General features: G+C 38.9%; 1 protein-coding gene and 1 pseudogene across 1 annotated transcript in view; one reads left to right on the top strand and one right to left on the bottom strand.

The window, feature by feature from the left end:
* Window positions 1–5,499, bottom strand: part of LOC123775998 (transcription factor IIIA-like) — a 33,521-nt pseudogene extending 28,022 nt beyond the window's left edge.
* A 391-nt stretch (window positions 5,500–5,890) lies between these two features.
* The window catches only part of SLC5A7 (solute carrier family 5 member 7), a 30,739-nt gene continuing 22,032 nt past the window's right edge, over window positions 5,891–14,597 (top strand). The window contains exons 1-4 of the mRNA XM_045771775.2: window positions 5,891–6,389; window positions 7,705–7,933; window positions 13,277–13,390; window positions 14,135–14,290. Of these exons, the coding sequence (XP_045627731.1) occupies window positions 7,756–7,933; window positions 13,277–13,390; window positions 14,135–14,290 (448 nt within the window). The 5' untranslated portion in view covers window positions 5,891–6,389; window positions 7,705–7,755. The remainder of the gene's footprint in view (window positions 6,390–7,704; window positions 7,934–13,276; window positions 13,391–14,134; window positions 14,291–14,597) is intronic.

The raw sequence follows: 14,597 nt of genomic DNA, 5'->3' as shown, positions 1-14,597 counted from the left end.
TACTGTATACTGAGCACCAGTGGGAAAACATGTGTTGCACATAATGTTTTAAAAAATACTGCCTCAGTTAATCCTCACATTCCTATGAGATCAACACTAACCTAGCATGGTTTTTATTTCTACTTTAGAGAAAAGAGAATTAAAACTTAAAGAAGGCAAAATAATTTTCTGAAGTTCCCATAACCAGCAAATATCAGCTAAAGTTGTGTGTTTTGACTTCAAAACATTTTCCACCCTGAAAAGCAGCAGGATCCCCAAACTTAGCTGATTATCACGCTCCCCAGGGAAGGTTTTCAAATAAGGGAAAGGAAAGGAAAGGAAAGGAAAGGAAAGGAAAGGAAAGGAAAGGAAAGGAAAGGAAAGGAAAGGAAAGGAAAGGAAAGGAAAGGAAAGGGAAGGAAAGGAAAGAAGAGAAAAGAGAAAAGATTCTGCTTTTCTATTTACCTATATACACAATGAACAAGTGGAATCTGAAATTAGAAGCACAGTGGAATCTGAAATTAGCACCCCCCCAAAATAATACAGATATGAATATAACAAAATCTATGTGAGAAAAACTACATAACTGATGAAAGAAGAACTAAATAAATAGAGAGATAGTCCATGTTCATGGATAAGATAGGAAGACTCAATATTGTCAAAGATGTCAGTTCTTCCCAAACTGATCTATAAGTCAATAAAATTCCAATCAAAATCCCAGAAAGTTATTTTGGGGATTTTGAGAAACTGATTCTCAGGTTTATATGGACAGGTAAAAGACCCAGAATAGTCAACACAATATTGAAAGTTGGAGGAGTCATGTTACTCAACTTTAAGACTTAGTATAAAGCTACAGCAATGAGACAAAGCGATTTTGGTGAAAGAACAGAAAAATACATTAATGGAAAAGATTAGAGAGCCCAGAAATAGACCCACATAAATGTAGTCAACCGATCTTTGACAAAGGAGTAAAGGCATTGTAATTGAGCAAAGAAAGTCTTTTCAACAAATGGTCCTAGGACAACTGGACATCCTCATGCAAAAACAAAAATGAATATAGACACAGACCTTACACGCTTTACAAAAATTAACACAAACTGGATCTCAGGCCTCAGTGTAAAACACAGAACTCTAAAAGTCCTAGAAGGTAACAGGGGAAAATATAGATGATCTTGGTTATGAAGACGACTTTTTATATACAACATTGAAGACACAATCCATGAAAAAGGTAATTGATAAGCTGGACTTCATTAAATTAAAAATTGTTGCTCCATGGAACTTTACATCAAAAACCAGGGATGTACTGTATGGTGACTAACTAATATAATAAAAATATATATTATTATAAAATAAATACATAAAAATAAAAATTGTTGCTCTGCAAAAGATACTGTCAAGAGAATAAAAAAAAATAAGCCACAGACTGGAAGAAAATGTTTGCAAAACACATATGTTAGAAAGGACTTTTATCCAAAAGATACAGAGAACTCTTAAAATTCAAAAACAAGAAAATAACCTGATTTAAATATGGGTTAAAAGCCTTAAAAGACGCCTCACAAAAGAAAATAGATGACAAATAAGTGTATACACTGTATACCATATGACATCCGTGAAGTGCAAATTAAAATAAAAATATAATACTATTACACATGTATTGGAAGGGCTAAACTTCAGAACACTGACAACAACAAATGCTGCTAAGGGTATGGAGCAATAGGAACTCTCATTCATTCCTGGCAGAAGTAAAAATTGGTGCAGACACTTGGAAGATAGTTTGACAGTTTCTTACAAAACTTAACATCCTCTTAAAATGTGATCCTGTAATCACACTCCTTGGTATTTACCCAAAGGAGTTGAAAACTTATGTCCACATAAAAAAACTGCACACATATATTTATAGAAGCTTTACTCATAATTATTCCTAGACTTGAAAGTAAAGAAGATGTTGTTTAGTAGATGAATGGACAAATAAGCTGATACATCCAGACAATGGGATATTATTTAGCATTAAAAAGTAATGAACTATCAAGCCATGAAAAGACATAGAGGAAACATAAATGCACATTACTAAGTGAACAAAGCTAATCTGATAAAGCTACATACCATTTGATTCCAATTATATGACATTCTGAAAAAGGCAAAACTATGAAGACAGTAAAGAGGTTACTGGTTGCCATAGGTTAGTGAGGAAGAAGGAATGAATCGTTGGAGTACAGAGAATTTTTAGGGCAGTAAATCTAGTCTGTATGACACTATAATGGTGGGTACATGTCATTATACATTTGTCCAAACCCATAGAAAGAACACCGAGAGTGAAATCTAACATTAACTACAGACTCTGGGTGATAATGATGTGTCAGCGTAGGTCCACCCATTGTAACAAATGTACCACTGAGTGGGGGTGAGGGTGTGGGTGGTATCAATAATTGTAGAGGCTATGAGTATGTTGGGGAGGGAGTGTTTGGGAAATGCCTTCTATTCAAATTTTCTGTGAACTTAGGTTACTCTTTAAAAAAGTAGTTCATTTAAAAAGAGATTTCTGAACTCTTGTCCAAGATTTACTGAATCAGAACTTTTGCTGTGGGGTCCTAGTATCTACAACTTTTAAAGTACTCTGTGACTCTGATAATCCCGTGGTTTGCAAATGACAGACCAAATTGCAATTGAAGCTGAATGTAATCAATCAGAAATTATGAAAGATTCAAATAAAAATTGTTTGAAGAGAAGGGCCATATGCACCCCAATGTTCATAGCAGCATTGTCCACAATAGCTAAATCGTGGAAGGAGCCAAGATGCCCTTCAACAGATGACTGGATTAAGAAGATGTGGTCCATGTATACAATGGAATATTACTCAGCCATCCAAAAGAACAATTACCCAACATTTGCAGCAACATGGATGGGACTGAAGGAGATAATGGTAAGCGAAATAAGTCAAGCAGAGAAAGACAATTATCATACGGTTTCATTCATTTATGGAACATAAGAAGTAGGAAGATCGGTAGGAGAAGAAAGGGAAGAGGGGGCAGTAAACAGAAGGTGGAATGAACCATGAGAGACTATGGACTCTGGGAAACAAACTGAAGGCTTCAGAGGGGAGGGGGGTGGGGGAATGGGATAGGCTGGTGATGGGTATTAAGGAGGGCACATATTGCATGGAGCACTGGGTGTTATACGCAAGTAATGAATCATGGAACTTTACATCGAAAACTAAGGATGTACCGTATGGTGACTAACATAATATAATAAAAAGTATTATTAAAAAAATAAATAAATAGGCAAAGCAAATAAACAGAAAAGAAATTTAGAAAAAAGAAAAGAAAAAATTGTATGAGGGAACTGGGACATTATGAAGGATAATAATATAAGGTGAATGGATTCCCCAAAAATCTCATTATGCATTGTCATTCATATCTGAGTCACGTTCAATGTGTGTATGAAAAATGATGTCCTTCTCAAATGATCAAAGTTATAAAAACAAAAGAAAAAGAGAGAGAGAGATGATGATGTTTGACACTGTTGTTCCATGGACCATACTTTGAGTAGTAAGGTGGTAGACTGTAAGCTCAAAGAGGATGGGGCTTTCTTTGTTTCTATGTACCTGGCATCTCTCATAATTCCTGGCACACAATAGGTCCTCACACTGTGTCTGTTGAATGAATAAATCTCCCCCTCCTCCAAGAATACCTGGGCCTGATTAAGGCCTTTTTGTGTGTTTTCCCTTAAATCTGTGTGTATAGCTATGACATAGCTTTGCCAGCATTTATAATAGTATACTCCAGGAGAGCTTTTGCTGGTTTGTTCCTGTTTTCCTTTCATTAATGATAAATTGCCTGAGGGCAGGGACTATATAATTTCCACACATTTCTCAGTACTTGGAACAGTGCTTAGAACACTGAAGGTACTTAGGAAATGTCTGTTAAATAAATAAATTATTTGGAAAGGCACAATCTCCTTTTTTATCTTCCAAAGCTGCAATTGAGCTTCCACTGCAATGTATTTCCCATATTCTCAGGAGAGTGGATGGAGAGTTGCATATTGAAGACAAAACAGGAACGGGTGTCTGGGAAGGTACATCCCGGAGCAGAAATTCACAAGCGGCGTCATCATTAGATCAGACGCAGGAGCCCAAAGGGCTTTGAAAATGAGGAAATGTCTCCACAGCACTAGACTCAATACATCAGCAGTTATTTTCAACTGGTGCCTTCTGTCATGAAGATAGCTGCTCTGCCAGGTCAGAATTGTTTTGGCTACCTTCAAGGTCATTGTGCCTTCCCAGATCTGGCCCTGAATCTAGAGGCTGGCAAATCTGGCTTCTTAAAGTGGATTAAGTGGGCCCCACAGAGAGCTTTGTGTCCTGGCTGCATTCCCAATTCTTACAGCCTAAAGCCCTGGTGATGTTTCTCTGAGGACAGCCACCTCTTTTGTCCCTCTTCGGTTTTGAGGCTAGCCCCCTGGACCTGAGCCTTGCACACTACTTCATGCACTCTCATTGCCCATATCTTCTCTGCTACAACCACAAGCTCTTTGTCATCATCACCTTAAGTGTATTCTGGTAGGGAAGACACAGGAAAACCTGTGGCCAAAGTCCAGAATCAGAAATTGACTTATATATAACTGTCAAAAACAAAATCAAGAATGAATGAATGAATGTTTCTGTTGAAAAGCACTTGAGTAATGATATGAAATTCCACCTGTTTTCTATCAGTTCCTTAAAATTGATTAAATTCATAACCCTTCCATGTAAAAATAGGAGTTACATTGAAAGACTTCTTAAATCTTTTCCAGAAAATCAGTAAGCTAATCATTTGAACCAGATGAATGAACTGTCCATGCAAACCCTTCTCCCTTGTCCTAATTTCTGTTTGAATTCCATCGGCCTCTTATCTCAAACAGGGTGATTGGATGCAGTTACTGTTTATACAGAGAACAAAGCAAAGAAGTAGTGATATAAATTTGAAAGTCCATTTCTAAACCCAGCATAAAAAAATGGGGGATGGTCTAAAAATTCACCTAGAGAGAGGTGACCAGTAATTAAGGAATACTCTTACTTATTCTATCAGTTACTAGATTTTCATATTTCACTGTTCAATAGACTGGCATGGTGGAATATGGAAAAAGGGAGAAAAGGAACAAAATGACCAGAGGGGCTTGTGGCTTTGTGACTTGTGGCTCTTCTCTCTCTTTTTCCATACACTCACAGATGTATATAAACACACACACACACACACACACACACACACACACACACACACACACACACATATATATATGGCTATAGATGTGCAAGTATAACCATGGATATATAAATAATCTAGGCCTTAAATATAGCTATGTGGGGATAGATAGATAGATAGATAGATAGATAGATAGATAGATAGATAGATAATAGATAGATAGATAGTTTTAAACTTATACAGTAGATTTTTTGTAACGCTGAAATAGGATATTTTGGTGGGCAAGCAATCTAGTTAGCTCTACAAGGAAAATTACCTTGTCTGGCTTGTGTGATAACTCCATTGTTGTTTTGGACAACTCTTAAGATCTTGTCTTTCATTTTAACCCCATTTTTAAACGGAAGGGACATGAATTTAAAATGACTATGGAAACCTTCCTGAAATATCTTCAGAGAACCCCTCACCAGGGCAGCAGGAACCAGCCTCCACCCGCGGCCCATGGGAGGCAGTGGGAGAGAGTCCCTCTCTCAGTGAGAGATGTAAGAAATCATTTACCGCAAAGTCTGGGAAGACAACTCTCACCCCTTCCTCTCTGTTGGACTTCCAGCTGCTCCATCTGAAAACACGATGCTCCGAAACCCTCCCAGCCTCCCCATTCCCTGCTTCCAACCAGAAGTCATGGGAAAACAGAATGGGAAATGACCCTCGGGAACACGCCCTCCTTCCCGGAGGAGGGGAAAGGGAGTGGCAGCGACTTGGCCGGCACCGCCAAGGCGCGGGATACCGAGGCGGCTCTAACTGGGAGCCCAGGCTCTGCCCCAGTCCCTCAGCCCCAGTCACTCTGCACCCCTACACCCACCCTGAGCGCGAGGCACTGTCCCCAGCACCCGCCCCAGCACCATTTTGCTCTGACGTCCGCCTTCCCAGCTCTGACGATCGCCCCCGCCGGCCGCTCTTATAAAGGGGACTTTTGCCAATACTGGGATCGATCGCCACCTCGCCGGCGTCGAGCGCCCGCCGCCTCAGCTCACACACCTGTCAACTCCTCGCGCCCCCAGGTTCTGGAGACCCGGGGCTGGAACCCCGCCGCCTGGCCCTACCCCTCGCCCCTCGGCACCCCTGACCCTCCCGCCCTCCGCACCCTTGGAGCCCCCAACCCCCGCGGTGCCTGGGCGGCGGTCACGGGAGGAGTCCCAGACGCCGGAGCGCTTCCCGGCGCGGCGACCACTCAAGGTAGGAACAGAGCGGGCATCCGGGGCACCTCGGAGCCCGCTACCCGGGGGACACGGTGGCCGCCCCGCAAGCGTTTTTAGGTCGAAGGGACGCGGCTTTTTCGCCTCTTGGTGGGGATGCGCGGGCCGGTCCACTGTCTGGCACCCATGGCTCTCGAGGTGCATCGGCGGGAAAGTCCCAGCGCTGGAGAGGGGCCTAAGGGTAGCGGGAGGGATAGCTGGGATCTGGGGAGCCCCCAGGCTGGGCCCGGAGAAGAACGAACTTCCTGGCTCCCGTGTTCACAAAAGCCGAGCGCATCCAGCCCGCCCCGCGCTTCTTTCGCTTCCTGTAAAACCAAGGGAGGCTAGTTCTTTCACCCAAGGTCTCATCACCCACCTGCGGACACGATTATTTGTTTTTCCGCAAGAAATGTGCTTGTGTGAACGTGAGGGCATGAAATAGCCATGGTCACGAGGGCTGAAAAATAAGAGAACAAGAATTCCAGGAAGTACAGGGGTTAGAACTTGACATCTGTCTCTTAAGAGTCTTGTTTTTAATACCTTTGATGCCTTCTTATATTTTTAGGCAATTCTGTATTTATAAATCGCTTTCTTGTATATACCATTAAGAGGGTGGGAGAGAGATGAAAAGAGCAAAGAACAAGGGATGAGGAAGAAGAGCGGACCAAGAGGGTGCACTCTTTAAACAATGTAACATCTTTAGTTGCTACAGTAACTTGGACCACAGGCACTTGTTGGAAATTAGAGTTGATGTGGTTTTGAAACGGATTTTCCTCAAGTCCCCCCACCCCAGATATTTGCATGTCACATTACTTTTGGAACCATTCCCTGAAATTGTTTGAAAGGAGATATAGAGGAATGAATGAATGCATGAATGAATGAATGTAAGACTATGTTAGAATTCTCAAGGTAGTCTTACAATACCCTTTATGTTACTGAATAATTCTAGATGGAATAGTAAGTTAGTTCCAAAAGCCAAATACGTAATGTTTGTAAATGATTTCTTGACCAAGTTACAAGACAAGGTTAATTTTAAATTGAAAGAATTTATTTAACACAAAAAGTGACCGTGGCTACATTTGTTAAGCAGCATTTTCAATTTTTTTTCTTTTTCTTGAAAGCTCAAAACAATAGTAAACTGTTAAATAGTAATTAGAATAAAATAGTGGGCATGTGTTGGCAATTGCCAGTGTCATATGTAATTTCGATGTGCTTTTTCTGTAAGTGGCACAGGATCTCTCATGAGCCAGCTGGTTTATTCCCAGCTGCCTATGCATGCTTGGCTGGTTTATAATGCATTACTGTATTTTCTTCAGAAATCTTAATGAAGTAGCTAGCTGTGGAAGAATCTGGACCCCTAAATAAAAATGACTTTCCATGTGGAAGGACTGATAGCTATCATCGTGTTCTACCTTCTAATATTGCTGGTTGGAATATGGGCTGCCTGGAGAACCAAAAACAGTGGCAGCTCAGAAGAGCACACCGAGGCCATCATAGTTGGTGGCCGAGACATTGGTCTGCTGGTGGGTGGATTTACCATGACAGGTAGGTTCTGATGCCTCCATTCTGTGCTGCGCACCCCTCCGTGGCTTCTCATAGTGACAAAACAAATATTAGCCTTTGTCCTTTGGGGATTCCTTATGTTTACTGCTTATATAGTCTAAAAATAATTTTACATTTATTTAAAACAAAAATAAAATGGTTTCACCTCAGTAGTACTTGAACAAAATGATTTTATAATAAATCGCTGGACAGACTATCAGTGAAATGACTGTGGGGTATCTGGACAGTTTGGTGGGTGGGAACAGAGTAAAAACAAAGAGGTGGAGAAAAGTGTCTTAGTCTTACAAATTATGTGATAAAGTCAGTGTCTCATCATATTCACTAATACAGGAACAAAGTTGTGACTTTGGGTTGTCTTAAATGATGAATGTCAATGAACATTAACTTGTGATGGTTTTCAATTGAATAAATCAGGGGCAACACAATTCCAAATTGATAGATGCTCTGTTTTGAAACCCAATTCTCATGCTTCATTCTAACATAATATAATAAAAAAAAACATTAAAAAAAATGAAGACAGTGAAACCTAATTCTCCCATTTAATGAACTAATTCCTTCAGAGGAGACAATCACATATTAGGAATCCACAGCACTGGGGGAAAAATGATTTCCAGGAACCTTGACATAAAAGGGGAAAAGCTAGGGTGTGCCCTAACAGGAATGCCTCAGCCAGCGACGCAGCCCTCTCCCATTCAAACCACCTCCAGGCTCTGAGGGTCTGTTGCCCTGAGGTGGTTCTGTTTAAGTGGTGACGTGTTTCTCTTTTATATTCTTCTTCGTTGTAGAAAATATTTATGAAATCAACAATTTAAAATTGTGTCTTTAATATTATTTGATACATATTCACTAACAACACACATTTCACTTCTGATTCTTACTAGGTTTTTAAACATTAGTAATATGATCCACACTAACTTGAACTCTGAGAGCTCAATGGAAAATATCCCATCAGAAATCATAGCCAAATGATGCCCAATTTCAGTCCTGATGTGCTACTTAAAAATGATTCATCTTTAAATGAAATGGTTTACCAAAGCAGTCTGTGAAGACTACATCCCTGCTGGCCATCTGAAACCTATAATATTCTAGAATAGTTTATGGACTATAGGTTTTATTTTTCAGATATGCACATTGTATGTTCTTTAACTCTTTGTCAACTGCCTATGGTTTCATATCATCTTCATGAAGCTCTTTTTATTTGACCATTGTGAAAGGGCTCTGGGATGAAGTAAGGACATAGAGTATGTGGTTAACAAGGACCAGAGTCAGCACCAAAGCCAGGTCTTCTGGCAGCCACGCCCTGAGGCCCCTGCACATTCCACAGCATGCAGGCCTCCAGCTGAATTCACTTCCTTTCTTTTTAATTAATTTTTATTATGTTATGTTAGTCACCATACGGTACATCCTTAGTTTTTGATGATGTAGTGTTTCATGATTCATTATTTGCATATAACACCCAGCGCTCCATGCAATATGTGCCCTCCCTAATACCCATTACCGGCCTATCCCAATCCCCCACCCCCTCCCCTCTGAAGCCCTCAGTTTGTTCATTTCCTCTTCTGTTTACTCCCCTTTCACTTCCTTTCTTTATAAAGGCACATCGTTTGTAAAGAGGTCCTTTTTTTACCCTCTGTTTCTCAGTTTTTCTACATACACTCATATATAGAGTAACTTGTATCATGCAAATTATTTTCTGTGATATCTAATACACAGAATCATCCATAAGCCTACCATCTGCATATACGTTTACTGAAATGTTGGTATACATTTTCAGATGTTGTTTCTCTTATTATCCACCTCTTGATGGACTCCATACACAACTTTACATCTTCATTTTCATTGTTTATTATACTACAAACATTTCTTCTTTACCCTAAAGATCCAGATGCGATATTGGCATCTGAAGTGAATTAAAACATTGTGATTATATTTCATTCAGGTTTTTCCAGTACAAAGAAAATGAGAAGAAAAGCAAAATAAAACAATGAAAGTTGATCTCACTAAAAAACTGTTGAAAAGAATAAATGAGCTGCTCTATATCAAAGTCTTTGTTCATTGTAAATTTTGTTCATTATTATAATGTTCTATTACTGTAGTTTAACATTTTATCTATTGTGTTCATAAAGATATCCCAGATTTTGTTCATTTGTCATCTAGAATGATTTTTTCAATACAATAGTTTATTAAGTATACAGAAAAATTTAAATCATGGTATTTCATATGAAGGGTCATGGTCTAGCTCATATTTTAAAGATTTTTTTTCAGTCTTTCAGAACTGAAAAGAACCTTGGTCAATATCATAATTCACTTAAAATCTGAAACATAATATCTAAACCTTGTCAGATTCATTGATTGTATATATTTGATAAAGAATAAAGCTTAAAAACGAAAAATCCGTATAATTTGAAAGAATTCTTCTTCTCACTGGTGAATCTGACATGAAATATACAGACATGCAGAGCAAATTCTAGCATAAAAGGGGTGAGACTGGTAAAAATGGGAGGACTTCAACATGATAAGTAACCAAGTCTTCACTTCTGTAATAAGTTGATAATCATTCAATCACCAAGTTTGTTTTGGACAAAGGAGAGGACACCTACACAATGAAAAATGATCACTAAAAAGCTTTGTGCTCATAGGACTATTTATGCAATAAAACATTGCTGGTGTGTTGTTAGCACTTCCAGTAGCCTAGCAGGAGAATCTGGTCTGATTCTGCAGCTGTGAGAATCATTTCTTCAAGTCCCAGTTAGGAACCCAGTGGAGGGGGGAAACCCTGTTTATTTTTATTTTTATTTTCTTAATTAACATATAATGTATTTCAGAGGTACAGGTCTGTGATTCATCAATCTTACATAACACCCAGTGCTCATTACATCACATGCCCTCCTTAATTGTCCATCACCCAGTTACTCCATCCCCCACCCACCTCCCCTCCAGTGACCCTCAGTTTATTTCCTATGATTAAGAGTTTCTTATGGTTTGTCTCCCTCTCTGGTTTCATCTTGTTTCATTTTCTCCTCTCTTCCACTATGATCTTCTGCCTTGTTTCTTCAATTCCACATACCAGTGAGATCATATGATAATTGTCTTTCTCTGATTGACTTATTTTGCTTAGCATAATCCCCTCTAGTTCCATCCACATCATTCCAAGTGGCAAGATTTCAATTTTTGACAGCTGTATAATATTCCATTGTGTATGAATACCACATCTTCTTTATATTTGTCTGTTGATGGATATCTGGGCTCTTTCCATAGTTTGGCTCTTGTGGACATTGCTGCTATAAACATTGGGGTGCAGGTGCCCCTTCAGATCACTTCATCTGTATCTTTGGAGTAAATACCCAATAATGCAATTGCTGCATCATAGGGTAGCTCTATTTTCAACTTTTTGAGGAACCTCTATACTGTTTTCCAGAGTGGCTGCAAGAGCTTGCATTCCCACCACCAGTGTAGGATGGTTCCCCTTTCTCTTGCATCCTCACCAACATCTGTCCTTTCCTGACTTGTTAATTTGAGCCATTCTGACTGGTGTGAGGTGGTATCTCATTGTGGTTTTAATTTGTGTTCCCCTGATGCCAAGTGATGTTGAGCATTTTTTCATGTGTCTGTTGGCCATTTGTATGTCTTCTGTGGAGACATGTCTGTTCATGCCTTCTACCCAGGGAAACCCTGTTTAAATTTTCAGGAAGGCTCAGAATGAGAAGAACAATAGCATCTGTTATTTGTTAACACCCATGTAAAAGCTTCCAAACAGATGAGAGTGGCTGTTAAGTGCATATTTGTCCACTTCAGGATTTTGTATATGAATTTTCCATTTAAATGTGCTTAAAATTCCTTTGCTGGAAGGTCCTTTCATATTAGCCTTTAAACAATAATACTAACTTCACAACATTCTCTTCTTTGCTTTGTATTTGGATCAAAAGCCAGATAAATTTTGGCATGAACATAATAGAGACACCTGATAGTTTCATATACGTATTATTTATTTTACTTACATTCTTTGAGAATTCAGATAACTTTTCAGAGTCAAATTTTATTCCCAATTGGATGATATAGCCTAGAATTCAGACTCATATCTGGTAAGCCAACCTATGTTCCTCGTAATTTCACACAAATTCTACAAGGGATTCTTTTAAATATTTTGGCAACACTCTTAAAGGATATAAACTATGAAGATTTCAGTGTTCCATTACCTTTAGCTTTTCAGCAGTAATCAAATGTGACATTACCTTCTCACAGAAAATGGTAAAGTTTATAGATCCTTTTTTGGCCCAATCTTGTTTAACCAACCTGTGTTTACTTTGGTTCCTTGACCTCCTCCTTCAGCTATCATGCTACAGATATTCTATTAAATAACACCTGAAGAAGATAATATTTCTTATTATTCTCCATGAAATATCAAATATCTTACTAAAAGATCCAGATTAAAACAAAGAATGCAAGTGGGTATGCAGTCAACATTTCAAATTCTAAATGCTATTTCTGTGCCTAAGTGTATGTTGGGTACTTGGGAAGAGGGAGGGAAATGATAGCTTAATCTCACTTTAGGATGCCTTGGAGTAAAAGCGTCATCTCTCCTTTAACAATTTAAGAAAGTAAGCAAAATGTTATGATGGAGAACAGATCTGCCAAAATCCTATGTACCCAGGGTGTTTAAGAAGTGACCCTATTAATAAAAATAAAAATTTTTAAAAAGCACATACATCCACAACTGCATATGCATGCACTCCCCTCTCCGACCCCCTACCCCCCCCCAGGAAGATAATTGTGATCAGAGTGAGAAGATCAATACAATTAAAACTGACCTCACGTTAGGGAGGCTGGGGGGGGGAGTACTATTATTGAGAATAGAAATAGTCATATAATATTTTGTATATAATGTCAGACTTCGGTATATAATAATATTGTTTGAAAGTATTGATAACTAAATGGACTCAGAAAACACCCAGGGCAACACCGTCCAAGAGAAACATGGTGTGAGCCATAAAGGGAATGTTAAATTTTGTACAAACCACTTTAAAGAACATGAAAAAATAGGGGAATAAATATAAATAATAGAATATTTAACTCAATACATTGAAAATGTTTTCATTCCATCAGGTAATTAACACAAAAAAATTATTGCAACAGCTTACATTTACTTTTGCAAACTCGGTCTTTGAAATCCAATGTGTGTTTTACACTCAGAACGTTCAAACCAGACTAGCCATATTTTGGGTGCTCAGTAGTCACAGGAGGCTAATGGCCACTGTGTTAAACTGAACAGGTCTAGCGTATGTTCAGTATGATGGCGTCTTTCCCTCACTGTTCGTTCTATTTCAGCCACCTGGGTCGGAGGAGGTTACATCAACGGGACAGCTGAAGCAGTGTATGTACCAGATTATGGTCTAGCTTGGGCTCAGGCACCAATTGGATATTCTCTTAGTCTGATTTTAGGTAAGTGAAAGTTTAAACCTTAGTGACCCACTCAGCCAAGCATAAAGAAGAGGAGTACAAATAACAAGTGAAATAACGAGTCAAACTGTGAATAACTATTGTGGGGGAAAAAATGTTACCAGAAATCTCTCAAGTAGATGTTACCAGAAATCGGTAACACTAATGCTTAAGATTATTTGATCCCTTGATTGTGGAGTATGTTTTTTAAAAATTCCTTGATCTATAGCAAGAGAATAGTGATTTTTTTTCTTTCAAAAACACTGGAGGAGATTATGCTAAGTGAAATAAAAAATAGTATAGAGGTATCATTAACAGGGAATCAACTTGAAATGTACCTGAATTTCTTTTTGTAAATCAAACTGAGAAAAGGTCAAGAATATTACATAATAGAGTTCCTAATTTTTTTTTGCACTTTTGCATTTATTGGATCTTGTGCTTAATCAGTGTCTGAATGCTATGCTCGGTGATACAAAGGCATTTTAGTGAGCGCCACACTGGTCCATGTTTTTCAATCCACATGCTTTGGATATACCGTCCAGTGACAAATGTATTAAGAAATTCACGTTTGGTTGTTACATATGTCTTGGTTTTGTACTCACAGTATATTTCAGACTGGTTCTTCCACACATACCAGTGTTCTAAAAAAATTTTCCCTTGAGAAATTATAGCATAGTAAAAGTTGGCAAAGACTATTATATTATGAATTTTTTATTTTCTCATAAACACTTGTTTAATTTATTTTAGGTGGTTTGTTCTTTGCAAAGCCTATGCGTTCCAAGGGATATGTGACCATGTTAGACCCATTTCAGCAGATCTATGGAAAACGCATGGGTGGGCTCCTATTTATTCCTGCGCTAATGGGAGAAATGTTTTGGGCTGCAGCCATTTTCTCTGCCTTAGGTAAGGACCTCTGCCTCTCTCTGGTTAACGGAACATCACATACCCAACTTTACTCCCTTAAGCCACAGACCAGGCCACCCACAGCCTCCCTGCCTGCATGAATGCAACTATCTCCCTGCTTATTGTTCAGCGCTCCTCCTCCAGTCTACACATAGTACAGACTCATCCTTCTAAAATGCAAATCTGATCATGTCCCTTTACTGTTCCTTTCCAAACTTTTAAGTGAGTGAATAAAGCTTTTTATGGCTTAGATTATGATTCCTCTCATTATCCCCCTCCTCCTTCCTTTTCCAGAACTCTAGACATC

This window comes from Ursus americanus, chromosome 7, assembly GCF_024610735.1.
Source record: "Ursus americanus isolate L20-20 chromosome 7, mUrsAme1.1.p, whole genome shotgun sequence".
Lineage (NCBI taxonomy): Eukaryota > Metazoa > Chordata > Mammalia > Carnivora > Ursidae > Ursus > Ursus americanus.
Note: the sequence above shows the minus strand (reverse complement) of the source record. Positions and strands in the feature narration are given on the sequence as shown.